Source organism: Cygnus atratus, chromosome 16, assembly GCF_013377495.2.
Source record: "Cygnus atratus isolate AKBS03 ecotype Queensland, Australia chromosome 16, CAtr_DNAZoo_HiC_assembly, whole genome shotgun sequence".
Classification (NCBI taxonomy): domain Eukaryota; kingdom Metazoa; phylum Chordata; class Aves; order Anseriformes; family Anatidae; genus Cygnus; species Cygnus atratus.
Window position 1 is genome coordinate 14,813,618 of NC_066377.1, and position 18,998 is coordinate 14,832,615.

The window sequence follows — 18,998 nt, forward strand, 5'->3', positions numbered from 1 at the left end:
TATTAAGGCACATGATCTCCTCAGCTGTTAGTTTAGATGTCATATTTCTATGTTTTACAGTAATTAGAGAAGTGAAGCAAGAACTAAAATGGCTGTCAGATCGTGATTGAGATAACAGTGAAATTTTCCTTGCTTGACCCCTGAAATTTGCTTTTGACATTTGTTTACATTTTTGACATTTGTGACATCTGTCACGTATCCTACTGCAAACCAGAGCGAAACCCATCTTATTTTCTTGCCATTTTAAACAGTGATGGGAATAAGGGGAGCTCCCTTATAGCTAAAATAAGGTAAATAGATATGCTTGATATCATACTCTGAACTATATTGTTAAACTATTTTTCTATTACAGTTCATGACCTCCAGAGCTTCGGACTCGATAATGTAAGTGTTCTCCAGGTAGTGTCCCAATTCTCTCAGTCTGTTTTCCTTCTGGATTTCCCTGCCATTGCCACATTGAGATCTTAGCATATTGATCCCAGCTGTCTTTAGGTTTTACAAATATCTGCATGATCTGGAACCTGCTTTCACACAGGGCCCTAAAATGTGTTGTGGAACATCATTGTGTTGCCTGGCAAGCCTGCTTCTGTCTTCCTAAGGCTGTCTTGACCTTTAATCTGTGCTTCCCAGCTTTTTAGAATCGACATTTTCACAACTACTGCTGGATCTGTTGGAGTTTACCTTGTACTGGGAGGAAGGCAGACGATGCCCCTACCTATATGACTGACCAGCTGAAAGAGTGGTGGAAAGCTGGGTGGAGGTGGGAGAGCTTGCTCTGCAGATGGGAGGAAAGGGCACCAAGATCTGGGGATTTCAAACAGGAAAAGGAGAATCCATATCTTGGAATCTCCCATAAATAAAAAGGAAGAGCAAGTGCTTTGGAGTTCACTGTTAGGAAGTACAGAGTAAGGGAGGACCTGCCAAGAGCAACAATCAGAAAAATATACAAATAATTAACTTTAGGCCCATTGCCGTGCCACTAGGATGCTGTGCAGTTGTTTGAGTTATTAGCATTTCTATTTCAGATCAATATGACGCACTACATCAAACATCTCTCATTTGGAAGGGATTATCCAGGCATCGTGAATCCTCTGGATGGGACAGACGTCACTGCACAGCAAGGTAAGAGCCAACCAAGAGAAATCTTTTTAAGTGTCTGTATTAATGAGTTAGATGAGAAGAGGAGCAAAGTTCCTAGTCTTTAACAAGAACCCTGACAGCACTGCGTAAAACTCAGAGTCCTCCGCCTTGTGCTCTTTCTGAAACAGATGCTTCCACTCAGCCAGAACAAACTGGCCTACGTGTTTTGTTTTGATTCTGTGACCTTTCTGAAAGATGTCTCTTTTCATTGTTTATGGAGATACAACAGAAGGTACAGCACGTTATTATTAAACGCCTACAATATGTGTAGTTGAGGGAGAGCCCTGCCTGGCTACTGTGTGCAGTAATATATAGCTGGAAGGCACAGGAGAGAAAAAAAGCCTAATGGATGGTTGATGAAGAGCTGTGGTATCTGTCTGACCTTGATCTACCCAACTGTAACAGCTGAAGATTAGCTATTGCTGATCTTTGACGGATAGCTCTGACAATTCTCTCCTTAAGCCACTGCTGCTCAAACTGTAATGTTGGTTTATTCATACAAACCTACTTTATATACCACTCCAGAGATTAGTCACATTATTTAGATCCACTGGAGTCTGCAAACTTTGTCTTTGTAGGCACTTGAGGTTACGTTATGTAATAAAGCTTGGAGAGAGAAGTTGTTTGGTTCAAGATGGTAGTAGGATTGTTATCCTACCTGAATCTGTTCTTTAAAATTTTTCACCAACTATTTTACTATTCTAATTGTTCTACCCAAATAAAAGAGTGGTGCTTAAAATAAAATACAGAAAAATGAAAGGATGCCATGATGCTGTTATTTTTCTGTGGAGTAACAAACTATGAGAGGGAACCTGTATCTGGTTGGTAAAATTCTCTGTAGGCTAAAGCTTTCCATGCTGGGCATCAGCTAAACAGCTGGCAAATTCTTGAGGAATTACTAAGACTGAAGGTGTTTTCCAGAAAAGAAGTGGGCGAAGTAGATTGCAGGTCAAATTTATGTTTATTGCACACCAGCTAAGGATATTTTATGTGAGAATTAATTCTGTAGAAATGGATGAGTAATATTCTCTAGGGAATTTCTGAGAAAACTGATTTTCAAAGTGATCGCTACCTTCCATTTTTTTTAAGAGAACTGAAGGAACTGGCTGGTCTGAGGTACCAGAGGGAATTCTACTTCTATTTTCTATTCACTGATCCAGATGTTCCTCTTTATCCTGTAGAAACTTGATGTTTGTCATCAAGAGATTAAGTGTTAATTGAAATTGATATAGGTTGCTTATTTAGAGTTGAGTATGTTTTTGTAGGATGATGCTGTTAAATATAAAGGTTTTCATGTCGTAGAGTAAGAATTTTCAAAAAGAAGTTGTACTGGTAAAAACTATAGTATGATAAGTGGTTTAAAAAAAGGTTTTCACCTAGGCCAAAGTTTGGGACTGTTCGGCCTGGAGAAGAGAATGCTCAGGGGGGATCTTATCAGTGTGTATAAATACCTGAAGGGAAGAAAAAATGAAGACAGAACTATGCTATTTTCAGTGGTGCCCAGTGCCAGGACAAGAGGCAGTAGGCACAAACTGGAACACAGAGGTTCCATCTAAACATCAAGAAGGACTACTGTGCTCTGCGGGTGGTGGAGCCCTGGCACAGTTTTTGCCCAGAGAGGTTGTGGAGTCTCCCTCCTTGGAGATCTTCAGAAGCCATCTGGATGTAGTCCTGGACAGTTGCTCCAGGTGGCCCTGCTTGAGCAGGGGGGTTGGACCAGATGACTTCTAGAGGTCCCTTCCAGCTTAACCATTCTGTGATTCTGTGACAATGCTGGTTGTTTCAGTTTTAGTTGGAACAGGAACCATATTCACCTTGGAAAAAGGAAAACCTAATCTCAGACAGTAATTTTACTGTCATTGAAAGCCTCCAGTAGCTATTGCACAAAAATATATTCCTGAACAAAATCAGTTTGTGCCTAACTAACTTGTAAGATAAACTTTCCAGCTCTTCACCATTTATCACAGGTTATTAATCATGTCTCTGTGTCTTTGCTTGTAGCTTCCATGATGTTTCAGTATTTTGTCAAAGTGGTCCCCACAGTTTATATGAAAGTAGACGGTGAAGTAAGTACCTTTATTCCTGTTGCTTTGGCTTTTTATAAAAATCATAAATCTACATGTTATTCTTCTGTCTTTTCTTGTTACATATACACCCACTTAAACAGGAGATGAGGTTATACTTTAATAGCAGTATCTATTGTGGTCATACCTGCATAACACTCTGCCTGTACCATAGGTACAAGAAATGAAGCGGCCTCAGCTCAATTCTTTTTCACAGCCTGCAGCACAGGATAGGATCCCAGCAAGATTCTGTGCAATGACGTATTTTTCTTCTCCTAGTTTATTTTTGTATATTTTAATATTTGTTTATTCCAAACATGTATTGGGTGGCTTCAGCTCTCTCATGCCCAACTCTATACAAGACATAAGCAGTAATTCAGTAGGGATAATAGGCATTTGCAGAACTGAAACATGGTTCTTATTTTTTTTTTCTTCTTTTGACATAGCAGATAATCCACTTCCTCACCATATAAAGCAACTGAAAGCCTTCAGACTTTAGTCCTCATATTCTGATTCTGACTATGTCTGACCTCTGGTGGAAGCAAGACAAATTATTCAACTTCCTTCGTATTGCAGCCTCAGCAAAAGCAAGTTTCTATGGTGTAATGTCATCTATAATGTTGCTACAGTGATTAAGCAGATTTCAGCCTCCATCCCACCTAGTTCAAAGTGACCATACCATTTTCATTATGTTCCCTCATGAATCCCTCCTAGTGTCTGCTCAGGAGAAGTCAAAGCACCAAGGAGATCCTAAAAGTGTTATTTGGAGAATAACACAAGATGAGCTTGTCTCCAATTTAAAAACTCTACTTTAGCCTCCAAAAGAGGGTGGCTAGATTTCCAGTCCCACTTTCAGAATATGTCCTTCTTTTGGGATGGCTAAGATAAACAAATTTCTGAAGAAATATCAAGATGAGATGAAGGTCCTGAGAACAGCGACAAACATATGCTCTATTCTTAACCCACCTGAGACAGCAGGAACAACTGTAATTTCTTTCATTCATTTTGAAGCATTTACTTTGGTTGCTGTCATTCTTTAGGGGATCTTGGGTGCTACAGAGGACCTCTTCTTAAAAAAACAAAGTAACAAAAAAACAATGACAATTATCACGATCTAGGCCCCTCCATAGTCTTAGGGCAGGAGAATGATGGAAATCATTGTTTCTATTGCAAAGTGAACACCAGGAGAGGTGAGAGCTCTACTGTTGTGTAGACTTCACTACCATTGGTACCCAGTATGCTCATCTAACCCTGTGAGGAAGAGACAGAAATACCATCTGCCCCAATACCTTTGCGTGCATTCACACACAAAATGGCTTAGCTTCCCTACTGTATCCCAGGCTTTGGTTCTGTATCTCCTATGCTATATGCATGGTCCATTCCCAGCTTCGCTTTAACACTGAACTAGTTTCCTCTGAGGTGAACCCCAGGTGTGGTTCTGGGGCTTGTTTAGTGCAAGAATTGGTCTGCACATGGATGAAACTATCCATGAATTTGACTCCCTTGTTGTGCACAGTCTTATAACACTCTACAAACCCCACAACACTGGGAGCCCTTACACCTTCCTGCTCTTTGCCCAAACTGCTGCCATTCTCAGGCACGCAGCATACATCCTTGCAGTCAGAGCAACATACCTCTACTGCATGTCAACACAGCCTTCGTATTGCTTTAGGCACTTTGGAATTTATATCACCAGCAAATTATTAGTTATGCACCGAGACCTGTGCCAGGACCCACAGATCTGAGGAGCCACATGTCCACAGTAGATGCAATACAGACACTCAAGCAAAACTATCTTACAGCAGTGTGAGCGGGACAATATAACAGAATCCATTGGAGAGGTAGACATAAGTTGTGTTTCTTATCTGTCCTACAGACTGAAGCTATTTGCAGGAATCAGTTCTCGCGATAAATCCTTAAGTGGGCCACTCTTTTTTAAATACCCTGCCTTTCTTGGACCCATCCGTTTTTCCTGGAAGTTGGATGGAAGTTACTTGCTATGAGGTGGTATTGAGAGAACCTTCAGACCATATCTGAAGCTCATTCTACTTGGATTCAGGATACTTCTGCAGTTTTTGTGAATTATTTAAATTCCTTATGTACGAGGGATAGTTAATTTGGAGCCCTGTTCTTATAACCATCTCCTGGTATACCATGGATTACGATTCTCTAGAGGAAATCTCACATGTAGATCCATGATTCAGTTTTCAAAGGATATCTTCTGTCAAAATAATTGCTTTTAGTCTCCAGGAGAGGAATCCATGCAAACCATGATGCTTGTATTTCTGGTAACTGTGGATCAACGTGTGTTACCATATGTGTACCATGACCTGTCTTAGACAGTCAGTACTTGGAAGCCCCAAATGTAGAATTTGATAAAGAAACTGGATAGCATCTTTTTCAGCTTTAATTATAATTTGTCAGATAGCCAGTTAGGGATGACAAAACATAATTTAATTTTATAGAAACTCAATTTATTTCCTGTAAGAATAGGAATGGTATAAACAACCTGTAGAAGAATTGCAGGGCACAGAAGAATATAGCAGGGTGATCTTTGATTTGTACAAAGATGAGTGATCTTCATCCTTCTGTAGCCCTAAAGCTCTCCTGCCTTTATATATTATTTATTTTCTTTCCTCACTCTTGAATATATATAGCCTTCTCAAACTGCAGATACCAGGGTTGTGTGATACCCTTTCTGCCGTATTCCATTTATGCTTCACAGAATGGTGTCTGAACATTCACTTCCTGCTATTTCTGTTTAAATTCATCTGCTAATGGCAGGCCTCTCTCAGCATTCAACATTGTCTCCCGATGCTTCATATGAGGAGATGATTTTTCATCGGATAGGGTGGGAGCTCAGTACTTCAAATGTTGACTCTTAGAGGGTCTCAGGAGTTAGCTGTTACAGTATTTATGGACTTGAAATGGTGAGAGTGACAGCACAAGGTAAAGCTAAGCCAATAGACTTAAGAAGTCAAACAGATCAGCGCCACAGGAATCTAACCTGTCCCCAGTCTGTACATCAGTCCCGTCTCCTGAAGCATGCTTAGGTGGACTGCAGATTGGCAGAGGTTGACATGGACTTCGGGTTGAGGTTGAGAAAAACAGCTTATCCCAGTTACTTGCCAGCAGAGACCAGAACAATCCTGCCTGAAGACTGATGCATAGCTTGTTCTTTAGGCTAAATGTGGATTTAGCCAATAAATATCCTGTAGTAAAAATAGACCTAATTCTGATGGTGCTGCTTATGACTCTTAGCACCATGACTACTGGCAGGACCCTACGAGTTGAGGGGGCAGGACAACACTGATGTGGTTCACTGAACTTGTGTTTTAGTAGCCTTTGCTACTCCTTGTTAACAAAACAATGCTTGCTGCTTTTGTTTCCTGCTAGGTGGTAAGGACTAACCAGTTTTCAGTTACACGACATGAGAAAATAGCCAACGGGCTAATAGGAGACCAAGGTCTGCCTGGTGTATTTGTGCTATATGAACTGTCACCCATGATGGTGAAGCTGACAGAGAAACACAGGTAAGAGACATTTCAATGTATTTCGTTCATTGTGTTGATTTTGTCATTTTGCATAGCTTAAAACACTGTCCTCACTTAGATGTGACTGCAGATGCCTGAGAGTCAGCCAAGCTCCTCTACAGTCAGCAGAGAGGATGAGGCACTCCCCAGTGCAGTTCCTTTTACTGTGAACATCTAAAACAGATCCGGGATTTTCCAATACTCCCTGGAATGTTTTAATCCAGTATCAGGATGGAGAAGTATAGAAGTCTGATATAATGGTTCTTAGTTTAGGCTAATTTCCTCAAAGTCTTTTATAATAGGAAAACTACTTTTATATAGCAAAGCCAACGTGACCAATAGATACAAATGCAATTTATCATTTTCACTGTCCAATAACACCTTACAAGCACCTATAGTGGCACCTGCTCCAATCCAACTTGTTTACTTACTCTGCATTTGCTGTAGCTTTTCTTCATGTTGTAGTCAGTGTGAAACCTGGTGCTTCTTTCCAGGTCCTTATTTAATCACAGGTTTGTAATTGCAGGGAAATGGAAGGAGTTGCAGTTGTCAAAGCTTTGCACAGCCAAATTCTATACCTTACAATGTATTAATATGTGCTTAGGGATTTCTTTTTTCTGTTACAGCAGTCTGTGCATTCTGTCTGAGCACAGGTGGCTGAAATCTTAGCAATGAAATGCCATCCTTTAGGTTTATTAATTCAGTACTTGCTTCCTGGGGTTGCCACTGAGCTCATTAGAGTGCACTGAATACAGTGGTGCTTCTAAGTAAAAGTCTCAGTGATGAATGTCATCCTGTAGCCAACAGGGGTTATTTAATTGTTGAACCTATTGTCAGTTATTAATATTTATATAATGCATGCTTACGTAGTATAGTTAATATAATGATAATTATGAATTGGTTTGTATTAATTGTTACTTGTCATACTGAACTGGTGCTGATTGTTCAAATTCTTTTCCTCATTTTAGGCCCTTCACACACTTTCTCACAGGAGTTTGTGCCATTGTTGGTGGCATATTTACAGGTATTGCACCTTTAATTTTTTTCTCTCTCTAAGGCGTAAGCACTTGCCATCTTATTCTTTCTAGAGTCTTCATGACTGGTGATAAACCCCTGTCTACTGGGGAAAGGTGATTTCAGCCTTCAGGAGGGGATACAAGATGTTCTAGAGAGCTATGGGAGTATCTGATATTTTGTTTTCAAATAATGTGGTCTTTCATATACTATTTGAAATCTGTACTGTTTTCTTGGCTAGAGGACAGATCAAATCAGCTGTGTAACAGCTTTTTTTGTTAGAGCATCAAATTGGTTCCACAAGTAGAAATACTTTCAGGGCAAAAGACAGTCACCACGGGTGTTACTGAAAGACCGGATAGCAAGACTAGTAGTTCTATATTCTACAGTAATAGAATCATTCAGGTTGGAAAAGACCTCTAAGATCATCTAGTCCAACCTTCGAATAGAAGAACCAGTTCCCATTTTAGCTGCTACTCTAACTAGCATTAAAATGTCTGTATTTGTGCAGAGCCAAGTAACCACTTCTTTCTTAGATTGTTGAATAAAATAAAAATGAAGCTTCATAAAGGCATTGAAAATATCTTTGCTTACTGGCAAAGATATTTTCAATGTGTAATGTTTCAATGTGTAAGTTACCCTGTGTACCCTCAAGAAAAAGAGAGGGAGCTAGGCAGGAGCTCAGAGTTCCTGTATTGTGAAAGCCACCTTGATAGATGCAGGGTTGTCTGGATTTGGGGGTGCAGTAGACCTTTTCTGTGGTCACAAACAAGCACCAAGTTAACAGGCACCTTCAGTGTACTGGCTGGAGAGATTTGGGGAAAATACTGCAGAAAGTACTAAAGCATCAGTTTATTTTGTGTCCTTGGTGGGTAATCGTTGCAATCTCCTAGAAAGGGCATCTGTAAAGGGCAACGTGTTTTATCAGGTAGAAGAGCTTACTTTTAAGGTTACTGGAAACAAGCAAAAAATGGAAAACATTCCCTTGGCAAGCTGGGTCAGGGTGGTAGTAGAATGATATAAAGTTTGCAGAATCAGCTTCTTTTCCAAACTTTTCTAATTCATCGGTAAGCATATGTGATTCATCTTTGCCTCATTTTTACTTCTTTGAGTGATCTTTTTCTGGAGAAGCATGGTCACCTCTGCCCTGCAAGCTGGATCTTGTCTCTCCTAATGAGATGAAGACTTTAGTCTTCTGAGCAGCAGCAGCTGCTTTCTGTCTTGGCGGAACTTGAATCCCTTTCCACTGACAGAAGGATTTTTTTTTTCTTTCTGTGAGAGTTGATCCCTCTTTGAGGCTTCTCTGGCTTGATCTGATTTTTCCTTTCAGTTGCAGGATTCATTGACTCCTTGATCTATCACTCAGCACGTGCCATCCAGAAGAAAATCGAACTCGGGAAGGCAATATAAATAAGCAGTGACCTCACCCACACGTTAAAAAAAAAAACAAACCTGTAAGGAGAACTAAACAGGATTTTCAAAATATATGTGATCTTCTGAGTGCATGTGAGAAGAGGTTTGGAATTACCAGATGGCCCCAACTGCTCTTAATGTCTCATCATCCTTTGTTTGGCATTAATTTATGGATTGAACTGCTTGAAACTTGCTGCTATAAAGATTCATTAGCCATCTTGTCTGGCTGTGCAGACCCTACTGTAAAAGCCCTTTTGTGTCAATTCCATGTTCATCCAGTTTGCCCCCTGAAAGAGCTGATGGAGATACTGCATTCTTTTTGACTCCAGGAATAATGTACTATATTGTTGTGAGACCTGCGATGGATTGAAGTTGACATCAAATAAACTTTCTGGCAATGCCATCCATCCTTTTTAAATTATTCTTTAAAAAGTTTCTGAATGTGCTGACAGTGTATGCCAGATCTCTGTGGAAATGTGCTGAATCCCATGTGCTTTCCTTGCAGCTGTCCAGGGCAACGTGATGAGGCCTGGCACTCAGGATGTGCTTTCTGTATGATGGGGCATTGCAGATGCTTCAGATTGCTCTTAGGAAAGATGCAAGTTAATGTTTCAGGAAAAAAAAAAAGCATTTGGAGTTTTAAATAATTTTAAAATTGGATTGTGTTTGCACTTCCCCTCTGTTTATATTTTGTAATAAAATCCATCCTCTGTGTTTTGGTAAAGCATTTGGAAGAATAATTAAATTATTTGAACCAATCCTGGTACTGAATTGGAAATTATAATAAAAAATACCTGCAATGTGGGAGAGTGTGAAGATATTATGATGGTGATTTTTTTTTCTTTATAATGATCTACACAAGTGAGTGAAGTGGTTGGTATGTAAAACTATAGTGGGAGAAAATTGAAAACAAGAAGGCAAAAATAAAATATATGAATTCCTGAGTTATTTTGAGGCAAAACAGACTCAGTGCTCTTAAATCTCGGCTCTAAATTTACTTTGGTGTTTACTTAAAACTTAGTCTGAGTGATTGGTACAGTTTATTCCAGCAGTGCATGGTGAGTATGACAGGCACAGAATCAAATGATGCTTTTGTTTTTTAATTAGTTGAATAGACCTTCAAAATAGGTACTATAAAAAACTACGTTTTTCAGTCAGGGGGAGAAGCGATTTGAGGTGTGGATAAGGTGACTCATTAATCTCCAAGCTAGAAAAAATGAGTTTGTAAGAAACATATTTGAAACAAGGATATTTAATAAGTCCGTCAGGTCAGGGTCATATTGTTCTACTGCAGCGTGAGAAGGGAAGATAGTATCTGTGTTACTGGGAACAGAAAGTGAGCTGAACGGCTCTAGGCCCTTCAGTCACTCATCAGAGCACACAGGTTTGTAACTAAATTTGAAAGAATAATCAAGAGTGTGAAAATAAATGGAAATAACATAGTAAGAGTTTAACTCACTGTTAAAGCAGCTAATCACTTGACTTTGGCAAGAAAGCCAGTTACTTGTAAACCTCAGAAAACCAATGGAGAGCATCACACAGAGCACTGCTTAGCACCTGGAGAAGACACAAGGAAGGTGACGGGCAGGGTAAGTGCAAGACTTGCATTCTCTGGGGGCCCAGATAACAGAGAGCAACATCTGGTTTGCAGACAGGGGATAGAGCAGAGAGATGGCAGTTTAATTGTACTGTGTTTGCATAGAAAGTGCTGAGGGATCCTTAAAGGAGAAGCAAAACTTGCAGAGAAATGGGGATTCTACTTGGAGAGGCAGAAATTAGGTGAAGCTAATGGTTAGATCAGGGGTGATAACAGGTTTCTGCTATAAAATGGAAGCTGATGAGCAATTGAGATCTGGTGACTTTCCAAGTTACTAATATGATGTAACAATGACAAAGCTTGGTCTGATTCAAGGACATTCATGTTTGTGACTGAAAGGAAATGGCAAGCTGCTGTGTTGGTCACTGCACTCTGCGGAGCAGAATGAGTAGCAGGAGTCTGAGTAGTCCCATGCTTGGCATGTTTCTCGGAAGACATCTGAAAAACTATTTCTTTGCAGCTGCTTTAAAAGAATCTGCTTGGACTGAGTGGCTAAAGCTTTTGAATTTAGCAGCCCGCTTGCAAAACAGAGAGTGTGTTCCAGTGCATCAGCAAAAAATGGAGCGTGAGGAGGTGCTTGCTTCTGTCCCTGGTCAGGGAGGCAGAGCGCCAGCAATTGGAGCTTCTGCTAATCTTGCTCTGGAGGAGGAAACCTATTTCATGGAGCTCAGGCTTCAGGGTCTGTGATCTTTTTGTACAGAAAAGGGCTGAGATCAAGTGCACTGTCTTTTTAGAGCAGTACAGTAAAACAAATAATAGCTCCACGTGTGCTTTCAAAGTTTATTCAACATATGATCATTTCAGCTGTACTTAAGTCTGCTGTATTCAGACTTACCATACTTGATTTTTTTCATGTCTTAGTCTCCTTTGATACAATATGAAAATACTCCTTAGTTATAAAAAAAAAAAAAAAACAGGAAGGGAAGATGCCCCTCTCTGCCTGCCCAAAGAACAGCAATAAACCTCCCCCAAAGCCATCAGTGGGGGGAAATTTCAGCCCCAGCACATGGACAGATGCATTGGCACAGCCGGCTGCGTGAACATGGCCACAGTTGCAACCTCCCTGGGACGTAACCCACGCAGTCTTAGAGCTCTGAAAGCAAGCAGTGAGCCCCACTTCTGCCCCTTGGTGTCCTGGTTGGTGAAGACCTGGACCTGCAGAAAACATCCTCCTGGCTAAACTGAGCTCCCACTGCCACTCGTGCTTGCAGAGCCAAGCTGGTGGGCCCAGCACCAGCACCAAGACCCCTGGCCAGGTGCAACAGCCAGCCCAGGCACACAGCAGCGCAGGGGAAAAGCAAGCTACAGAGCTGCGCCAGCTGCCAGCAGCCAGTTCTTGTGCTAACAGCTTGGCTTCAGTTACTTGGATATGTCATTTGTAGAATAAAATTCTGCCTTCAGCTGCCAGTCTCTGGATGAGGCTGAATTCAACATCAGCGTCGTGGACCCTCGTCCTGCGAAAGGCTCCAGACCAACGGTTTTCTTCCCAGTAGTGATGCCAGTTCCCTTTGCTGTCTGCTCCAAAGCCAAACACAGAGACCTGTGGGCAGGCCAGCAGAGCCATCACTGCGTGGGCACTCGGTCTGCCCAAGAGCCTGCAGCAAGTGCCTGCCTCCCCCTTTTGCAGAGGCACCACTGCAGAGTGGGAGAAGCCCTCTCTGGGCACAGAGCACCAGGGCCTGGGGGAAACGGATGGGGTGAGGGGGCACAGCCAAGATGACCACGTCCCGGGCTCCACCAGCAAGAGCATGGCCAGCAGCTGAGGGCCACAAATGTCCACCCACACTCCACGCTGGGAGGCTGTGGGTTGACTGCTGCGTCCAGTTTGAGCCTCCCTGCACCAGCGTGATGTTACAGGGGAGCTGGATCCAGACCCAGCAAAAAAGACACGAGGGGTGACAGACAACTTGCAGCAAAGGAAATTCTCCACAGCTGCAAGGAAAAGCCTTCTCCCCGTGAGAGCAGAGCACCTGTGTTTGCACTCACCTGTTGGCAGGTGTGCAAGGCAAAGAGCAGTGCTGTGAAGCCAGTGGAGGGATACCTGCCGTGGCCCTGCAGCCAGGTCTCATGGATGTACTTGAGGAAAGCCGGGTTCAGGATCAGCACCTGAGCAAGGGCAGAGCAGCAATGAGCTGCAAATGGGACAGCCAGGCCCTGCCACCAGCACAGACACGAGTCCTCCCTCTTGCCAGGTCTGCCCCCACCCCACTTGCTGCCTCCTTCCCAAAAAACAAACCCAGTCTTTGCCTGGCTGTGAGGAGTTGGCTGTAAATCCTGCAATGCCTTGCAGAAGCTTCTGGGGTCACCTCACAGCCAATAGTGATGCCAGGTCACTGGTGGCCATCAACCCCTCATCCCCCTTGTCCCAGAGCCCAAGCATCAGGTGCTTGAGCAGAGGGGGATGCTCACTAGGTGCCTGCCCAGCCCTTACCTTGTTTCTGTCAGCTTTGATGAACTGTTTCACTCTCATGTAGGTGCTGCAAAAGCCAGAGGACAGCCATGAGTGTGAGACACCTGAGCTGCCAATCCTTCAGGAGTAGCTGGTGTGCCGCGACCACCAGCACCTGGCCCAATGGCACCCCCCAGCCCCTGGGTTGGCCCCGTGGTGTCCCCTGGCCTGGCCTTGGAAAGGGAAACATCAAGCCCACAGCTCTGCAGCGGGGACAGACACCATCCTGCTCATGGGGCTACAGGGATGCAGGATGCCCAAGACCTGTGGGGACCTCTCAGCACCTGGTTCCCCACACTGCAGTGCAGAGGGGGCAGAGCCCTTGACAAGGGACTCTGAGCCCTTCGCCTCCTACACCATGCTCCAGGCTCCTCAGCATGAGCGATCCCATCCCCAAGGCCCCAGGACAGTGGAGGTGACGCACTGTGAGAGCTCTCCTGTGGAGAAGGCACTGGTCACCCACTTCAGGTCCAGAGGCTTAAAGGGCACTAGGACAAGGTGGACGCCAGGCCAGAGGTTCATCGCACTCTCTGGGTACATGAAGTGATGGGTTGTCCTCGTGCCAACATCCATTTCAAAGCCTGCTGTCTTGGCTCTGTTCATCCTGTGGGAGAGCAGGAAGGCATGTCCAATAACAAAGGTGCATGCCATGCTAGACCCAGGCTGCTGGGCAGGGATGTAGTTTGACCCTGGCCAGCAGCAAGGAGGGGATGTGAACCCTCATGTCACCCACCTCAGCACCCAGTCGTGGGCATCAATCTGTGGGCCGTGGCGGGACCCCTTCAGCCGCCCTGAGTTGCCCACCACAGCGCAGCGCCTGCATTGGGATGGGTCCCACACGCTTCCCTTCGGGGCCGGAAGGACGGTGAAAAGCTCCTGGATTATGGCCTGGAGCTGGGTGCTGCTGGGGGGGCCCTGCAGGGTCTGGGGGAGCACAGGCAGGGACAGATGGCATCAGCCCCCCAGCCTGGAGCCCTCCCTCCTCCCTGAGTGCCATGGAGAAGGATGAGGGGGATTGGGGGGGGGGGCAATGGGCATGGGGAAGAACCCTCTGAATGCATATTTGGGGAGCCCAGGAAAGCCCTCAAGCACCCACCCATGCGCCCACTCACCAGCCACCACTGAACCACATCCGGGGAGAGCTCGTGGGCTGCGCCTGTCAGCAGGGGCCCCACGGCGGTGTTGTAGTGAGCGTTGAACCAGGCAGAGGTGTTGGTGCTGGGGGAGCAGCGGGCGGTGGGCTGGAGTGGGCGATGGGCAGCGAAGAGGGAGGGAGTGAACAGAAGGTGGCCAAGGCCAGAAATGGAGGCTTGGAAAGACTGCCACAGCACGAGCAGCAGGCACAGGGCCAGAACCACCTGCGTGCGCTTCCGGCACTGCATCCCTCATGCCACCTGCAGCGAGATGGCACCAGGATTGGTGGCAGTGGTACTGCTGGCAGGAGCAGGACTCTGCCCAGTCTCCTGGGACACGCTGGAGTCCCATCCTGCGACCACTTCGCCACTCACCTTCCCACTATAGACCTGAAATATGGGTCTCCTTTCTAAACCGTTCAATGGCCTTATTGCTGTGCTCTGCTCCTGACACTGTCACAGTTACGCAGGTCAGGTCAGGGCCAGCTGGCAACACATGCTGTGCCAGGCGCCACGCTCTGCCTGCTGCACTTTTAGTATCGGTGAATGATGCTACAGATGAGTGGTGGCAAAGCTTCTTCATCTCAGCGCTGAGCCTGCCTCTGGCTCCCTCCAAAGCAGAAGCTGTGCACCAGTAAAGCGGCTCCCGTGCCTCCCACACCACCTCCCCATGTGGGCAGAGAGCCAGGCAGCCTCCCTGCAGGAAGCCTCCCCGCCACCACTCAGGGAGTGGAGCATGCAGGTGCTGCATGGCTGGCCAGGCGCTCGCTCCCTGGTGGCCCAGGGACTCTGAGGCTTCAAGAGCACCAAATCTCCACCGGCAGGGAGGAGGACCAAGAAGTGGTAACTGGTGCATATGTGTGTGTGTGCGCGCGCGCGCGCACCTTTCTTCAATCCCTAGCTGCGAGTGACGTTCCTGTCCTCCATCTAAAAAGACTCACATAAAGTTAGTCAGAATAAAAAGTTTTTTTTTTCATCCCCACAGCATGCCCAGCATCTCAGTACCTGACTCCATGGGCCAAGGCAGCCACGTGAGTGCACGAGCAGGACAGCGGCACAGCCTCTGTCTTGGTGTCAGGAGCAGCAGGTTGGGGGTTCACCACTGCACTGGGAAAGCTGAAGGACAGGGACCCACTCCTGCCCCTCACGGGGGGAGAGGGCTTCTGTGCTCCCCACAGCCCCCTCCTTGCTGGCAAATCCAGGCCAGAGACAGGACCACGGGTGACCACTGGCTTCATGTCTCCACAATAACCATTTTCTGCAGCACAGACATACCTGCTCTCCGTGGTGTCCAGGCAGCTGCCCAAAAATGGACCTGCGCAATGTGCCCCCGATGGCAAAACCGCTCCTCCTAGGTGTCTGAGCCAAGAGCAGAGGTGGGAGATTTGGCTGGTCCTGGGCAGTCACTCCCTGCCGGTCCTTCCACGGGCAACTGAAATGTTACTTCTCAAGGGGAAGTGCGCACAAGCCACTACCAGCACTCCGGAAGCGCAGCCATGGCTGTGCAGGAAGTGCAGCCTCACAGCTGGCCGTGAAATGGCAGCTCTGCACCCCAAAGACTCCCCAGTGCCGAGCCTGCGATGTCAGCTTGTGCCCCCGCCAGCAGCAGCTGTGATGGCGGCACAGAGCATCCCTCCGACACGCCTGCCAGGCCTGCAGTCACCCGGGGAAGGAGGGAAGCTGGTTCAGGAGCTTGCAGTCTTGGGTTTATTAACCCGCAGCCCCTGAGGGAGGATGCTCTGGCTGAGGGCCACACAGTCAGTGCCAGCAGCTCCATTAAGCCCAGAGCCAGGGGAATCAGGCAGCACAGTGACTAGTTCATGAAGCTTTTTGCAGTCACCCCTCGCAGGCAAGAGGCTTGGGGCAGGGCCCTGTGGAGTGGGGGGCAGGGACAAGCAGTCTCACACAGCCCCCGCTCTGCTGACGGGACCTCTGCAGCAGGGCCACCCACACCCCTGTGGCAGCTGAAATGCCCCCCAGCCCCACACCCAGAAGTGCAGTGCAGCCATGGTACTGGGGCGCACCAGCAGCCTATAGACCTGTCCCTGGCCTCACTCCAAGGGACTCACATCCCAAGGGATGCTGCTCCCCAGACCCGCAGATGGGAAAGGGGCTCCCAGGGTGCTGTGATCCCCCCGTCACCTGGCCCTCTCATTTTGGAGGAGGTGCCTCTGAGCGCAGTTGAGCAGAGGCGACACTGCCACACTCAGCAGCACTCAATGCAGGCTGCGATGGCCGCTGCAGGAAGAGTAAGTGGCCGGGGAGCCCGGAGCCTCACAGCAAATGGTGGCCTCAGCTGGGGGCTGTGGCCGCACCTCAGCAGTGCTGCCTCTCCGGCCTCCTGGCGCAGCTGCAGCCACAGGTCATGCCCGAGCTGGGAGCCCTGACTGCTTTCCCAGGGCCCAAATCAGGCAATTCAGCATAAAATCACACCTCTGGAGGCAGGAGAAGATGCCTGGCATGGACTTGCCGTCCTGCACCCTGCAGGTTATGCTGGGATGGTTCATCCGCTGCTGAAAACACAGAGGTCTTGACAGCCTTGTGCGCCCGGTGCCTCATCAGCTGGTTTCTTTAGGTCACCTGGACAGGATTTGGGCTCAGGAAGGAGTAAGGAAGGCTGCAAAATGTGCCTTGGCAACTGGAAAAAGCTAGCCCATGGAGAAAAGCCATGCAATCTGAACTGTTTCCGATTTCACTCAAGGGGAGGTCAGCCCTGCTTTGCTCTGCTGCCCATGAGGAGGTTTGATGCCTGAGGGGGACTGGCAAAGGGGAAGGAGATAGAAACCTAAACCAGAACAGCCCTGCACAAAACAGAGCACTGAAGCGCTAGTATTTATTGGCAGCAGGCTCACAGGGCCTCTTCATCACTCCTGCAGCCAGGCGCTGCTGAAGCCTTGCCCTGAGCTGACACAGAGCAGGTTTTCCAGAGCACCAACAGTGAAACCCTGACACAGTGAAAACTCAATTATCAAAGTTATTAAGCAGGTATTCTTTATTACTGCACCGTACTGGTAGTGTGCTTATATTAGTGGGATATATACATATTCATTTTATTTCCTGTAAGTCTCTTGCATATTCATCAGATCACCAAAGAATCATTAACATAGGTTCTCGCCCCTCTTCACATGTGTACTGGAGCCCTTGGGTGGTCGTCCGGCATACTCTGGTGGTCTTTTTTTGAAGGCCAGAAGTCTTCCTCGCTGCTAAACTTCTGACCTTTTCTTTCTTTGACAGACTTCAGCAGTCAAGCCAGGTCTTGCTGGTCCTATTATCTAGGCATACAGTCTTTTATTCCCTTATCTTTGGGGTTGTTAACATACAATTGTGCTAGCTAAGACCTACAGAATCAACATCCTTTTTCTTGTTCCCTGTCTCAACCCAGTGCAAGCAGTGAGGACAGCACAAATTCTCAGTGCTGCTGGCTCCACTGAGCTCATTTGAATTTCTAAGGCTCCTGCCATGCCCCATCCTCAGCCAAAGCCACTATCCAGGGTTTGCTCAGCAGCACAGCTCTGCTCGCAGCCCAATAGTTCTGCAGGGCAGCAGCATGGCCCTGCAGCACCATTGTTTCCATTACAGCGGTCAGCGCACGGGACAGGCAGTGTCACGTTAAGGGGCATAGCTGATTAACTGTTATGGGTTCGGTCAGATTCAGGGTATTGAACTATTATGCTCACAGATAACATAGCACACCCTCACTCTAGTCGCGTTCAATGAGAACTATCATGGCTAGGAACAATGCGATTAATTGCAATTTATTACAGCAACAGGTACACAGGTTCTTTGGATTGCCAGCGATAAATTCACTGTCTGCAAAAGCAAGCTAGCATGCGTGAAATACACAGGTACACAGTCTGGCTATGAAGGCGTTAAAAGGCACAAAGGCTCTATAGAGATTTCTATGTTTCTGCAGAGACACCTGGTATAACCAAGTGTTCAAATCTTACCCCATGGCATCCCAATGGAGGGGAAGAGAGGCTCAGCCCATCGACTGATCCCAGAAGTCAGAAGGTATCCTTCGTGATGGTATCTTCCCTAACATCCCCTTTCTCTTAAGCCAATTTATATTATTTTCTTTTAGGTGGAGCTTGAGTGACTCTACTCAAGCATATCTTGGTTATGATTGGTAAAAAGTTTTCTCACTTTCATTTAAAGGTATAGGCTATGAGAAATTCAGAGTGCATGCTCAATGAGGGGTGGTTGCACCTTGGAGGTGGGTAGCTTTTGGGATGGAGGTGTGTTTTGGTATTATAATGATATTATAATGAGTAAAAGTGCACTAGAGTACAGCATTTTGTCAAAAATATGACAGGTCATTGGCTCAGGGTAGCAAATGTGCAGTTTACCGGTCTCAGTGTGCACAAGAGCAGTCGGGTCCCCACCTGGTCACAGAGCCTAGCCACGGTGTCTCCACTCCGCTCTACGCTCCCTACTGTTCCTTAGAGTCAGCGCGCCAGGTTTCCCCAGTGCAATAGCATCTAAGGTTGGAGGCCTAGGGAACGCTTAGGTAGTGCAGCTACATTCCACCCTAGAAGCTTCTTCAATGCTGTACATCTTCTTTAAAATGTGAATATTAGTTTAATTTTCCTAGTTACTTTAGGCAATTTCTCCACACTTGGGGAAAGCACAGTGGCCTGTTCCGTGCCCGCTGCCTGC

At 46.2% G+C, this 18,998-nt stretch overlaps 2 protein-coding genes across 3 annotated transcripts in view; one reads left to right on the forward strand and one right to left on the reverse strand.

The window, feature by feature from the left end:
• Positions 1-9,979, forward strand: part of ERGIC3 (ERGIC and golgi 3) — a 29,501-nt gene extending 19,522 nt beyond the window's left edge. For both annotated transcript variants that reach the window (XM_035548277.2, XM_050713954.1), the window contains 6 exons: positions 353-384; positions 1,026-1,122; positions 3,142-3,206; positions 6,600-6,736; positions 7,705-7,760; positions 9,081-9,979. In XM_035548277.2, the coding sequence (XP_035404170.1) occupies positions 353-384; positions 1,026-1,122; positions 3,142-3,206; positions 6,600-6,736; positions 7,705-7,760; positions 9,081-9,160 (467 nt within the window). In that variant the 3' untranslated portion in view covers positions 9,161-9,979. The remainder of the gene's footprint in view (positions 1-352; positions 385-1,025; positions 1,123-3,141; positions 3,207-6,599; positions 6,737-7,704; positions 7,761-9,080) is intronic.
• A 2,153-nt stretch (positions 9,980-12,132) lies between these two features.
• Positions 12,133-14,591, reverse strand: LOC118248958 (CMP-N-acetylneuraminate-beta-galactosamide-alpha-2,3-sialyltransferase 2-like). Its single transcript, XM_035548449.1, has 6 exons — positions 14,322-14,591; positions 13,943-14,133; positions 13,634-13,813; positions 13,192-13,237; positions 12,747-12,866; positions 12,133-12,300 (listed from the first exon to the last, which is right to left on the reverse strand). The coding sequence occupies exons 1-6, from the start codon at positions 14,589-14,591 to the stop codon at positions 12,133-12,135; spliced, it is 975 nt and encodes a 324-aa protein (XP_035404342.1).
• Between the last annotated feature and the right edge of the window lie 4,407 nt (positions 14,592-18,998).

Bases quoted from the DNA above. Each gene is read 5' to 3' on its own strand.
- LOC118248958 (XM_035548449.1), bottom strand. From the start codon at position 14,591: ATGCAGTGCCGGAAGCGCACGCAGGTGGTTCTGGCCCTGTGCCTGCTG. The intron at 14,134-14,321 runs GTGAGTGGGCGC...GTGCTCCCCCAG, and splicing joins ATGTGGTTCAGTGGTGGCTG to ACCCTGCAGGGCCCCCCCAG. The intron at 12,867-13,191 runs GTAAGGGCTGGG...GCCCTTGCTCAG, and splicing joins TCAAAGCTGACAGAAACAAG to GTGCTGATCCTGAACCCGGC.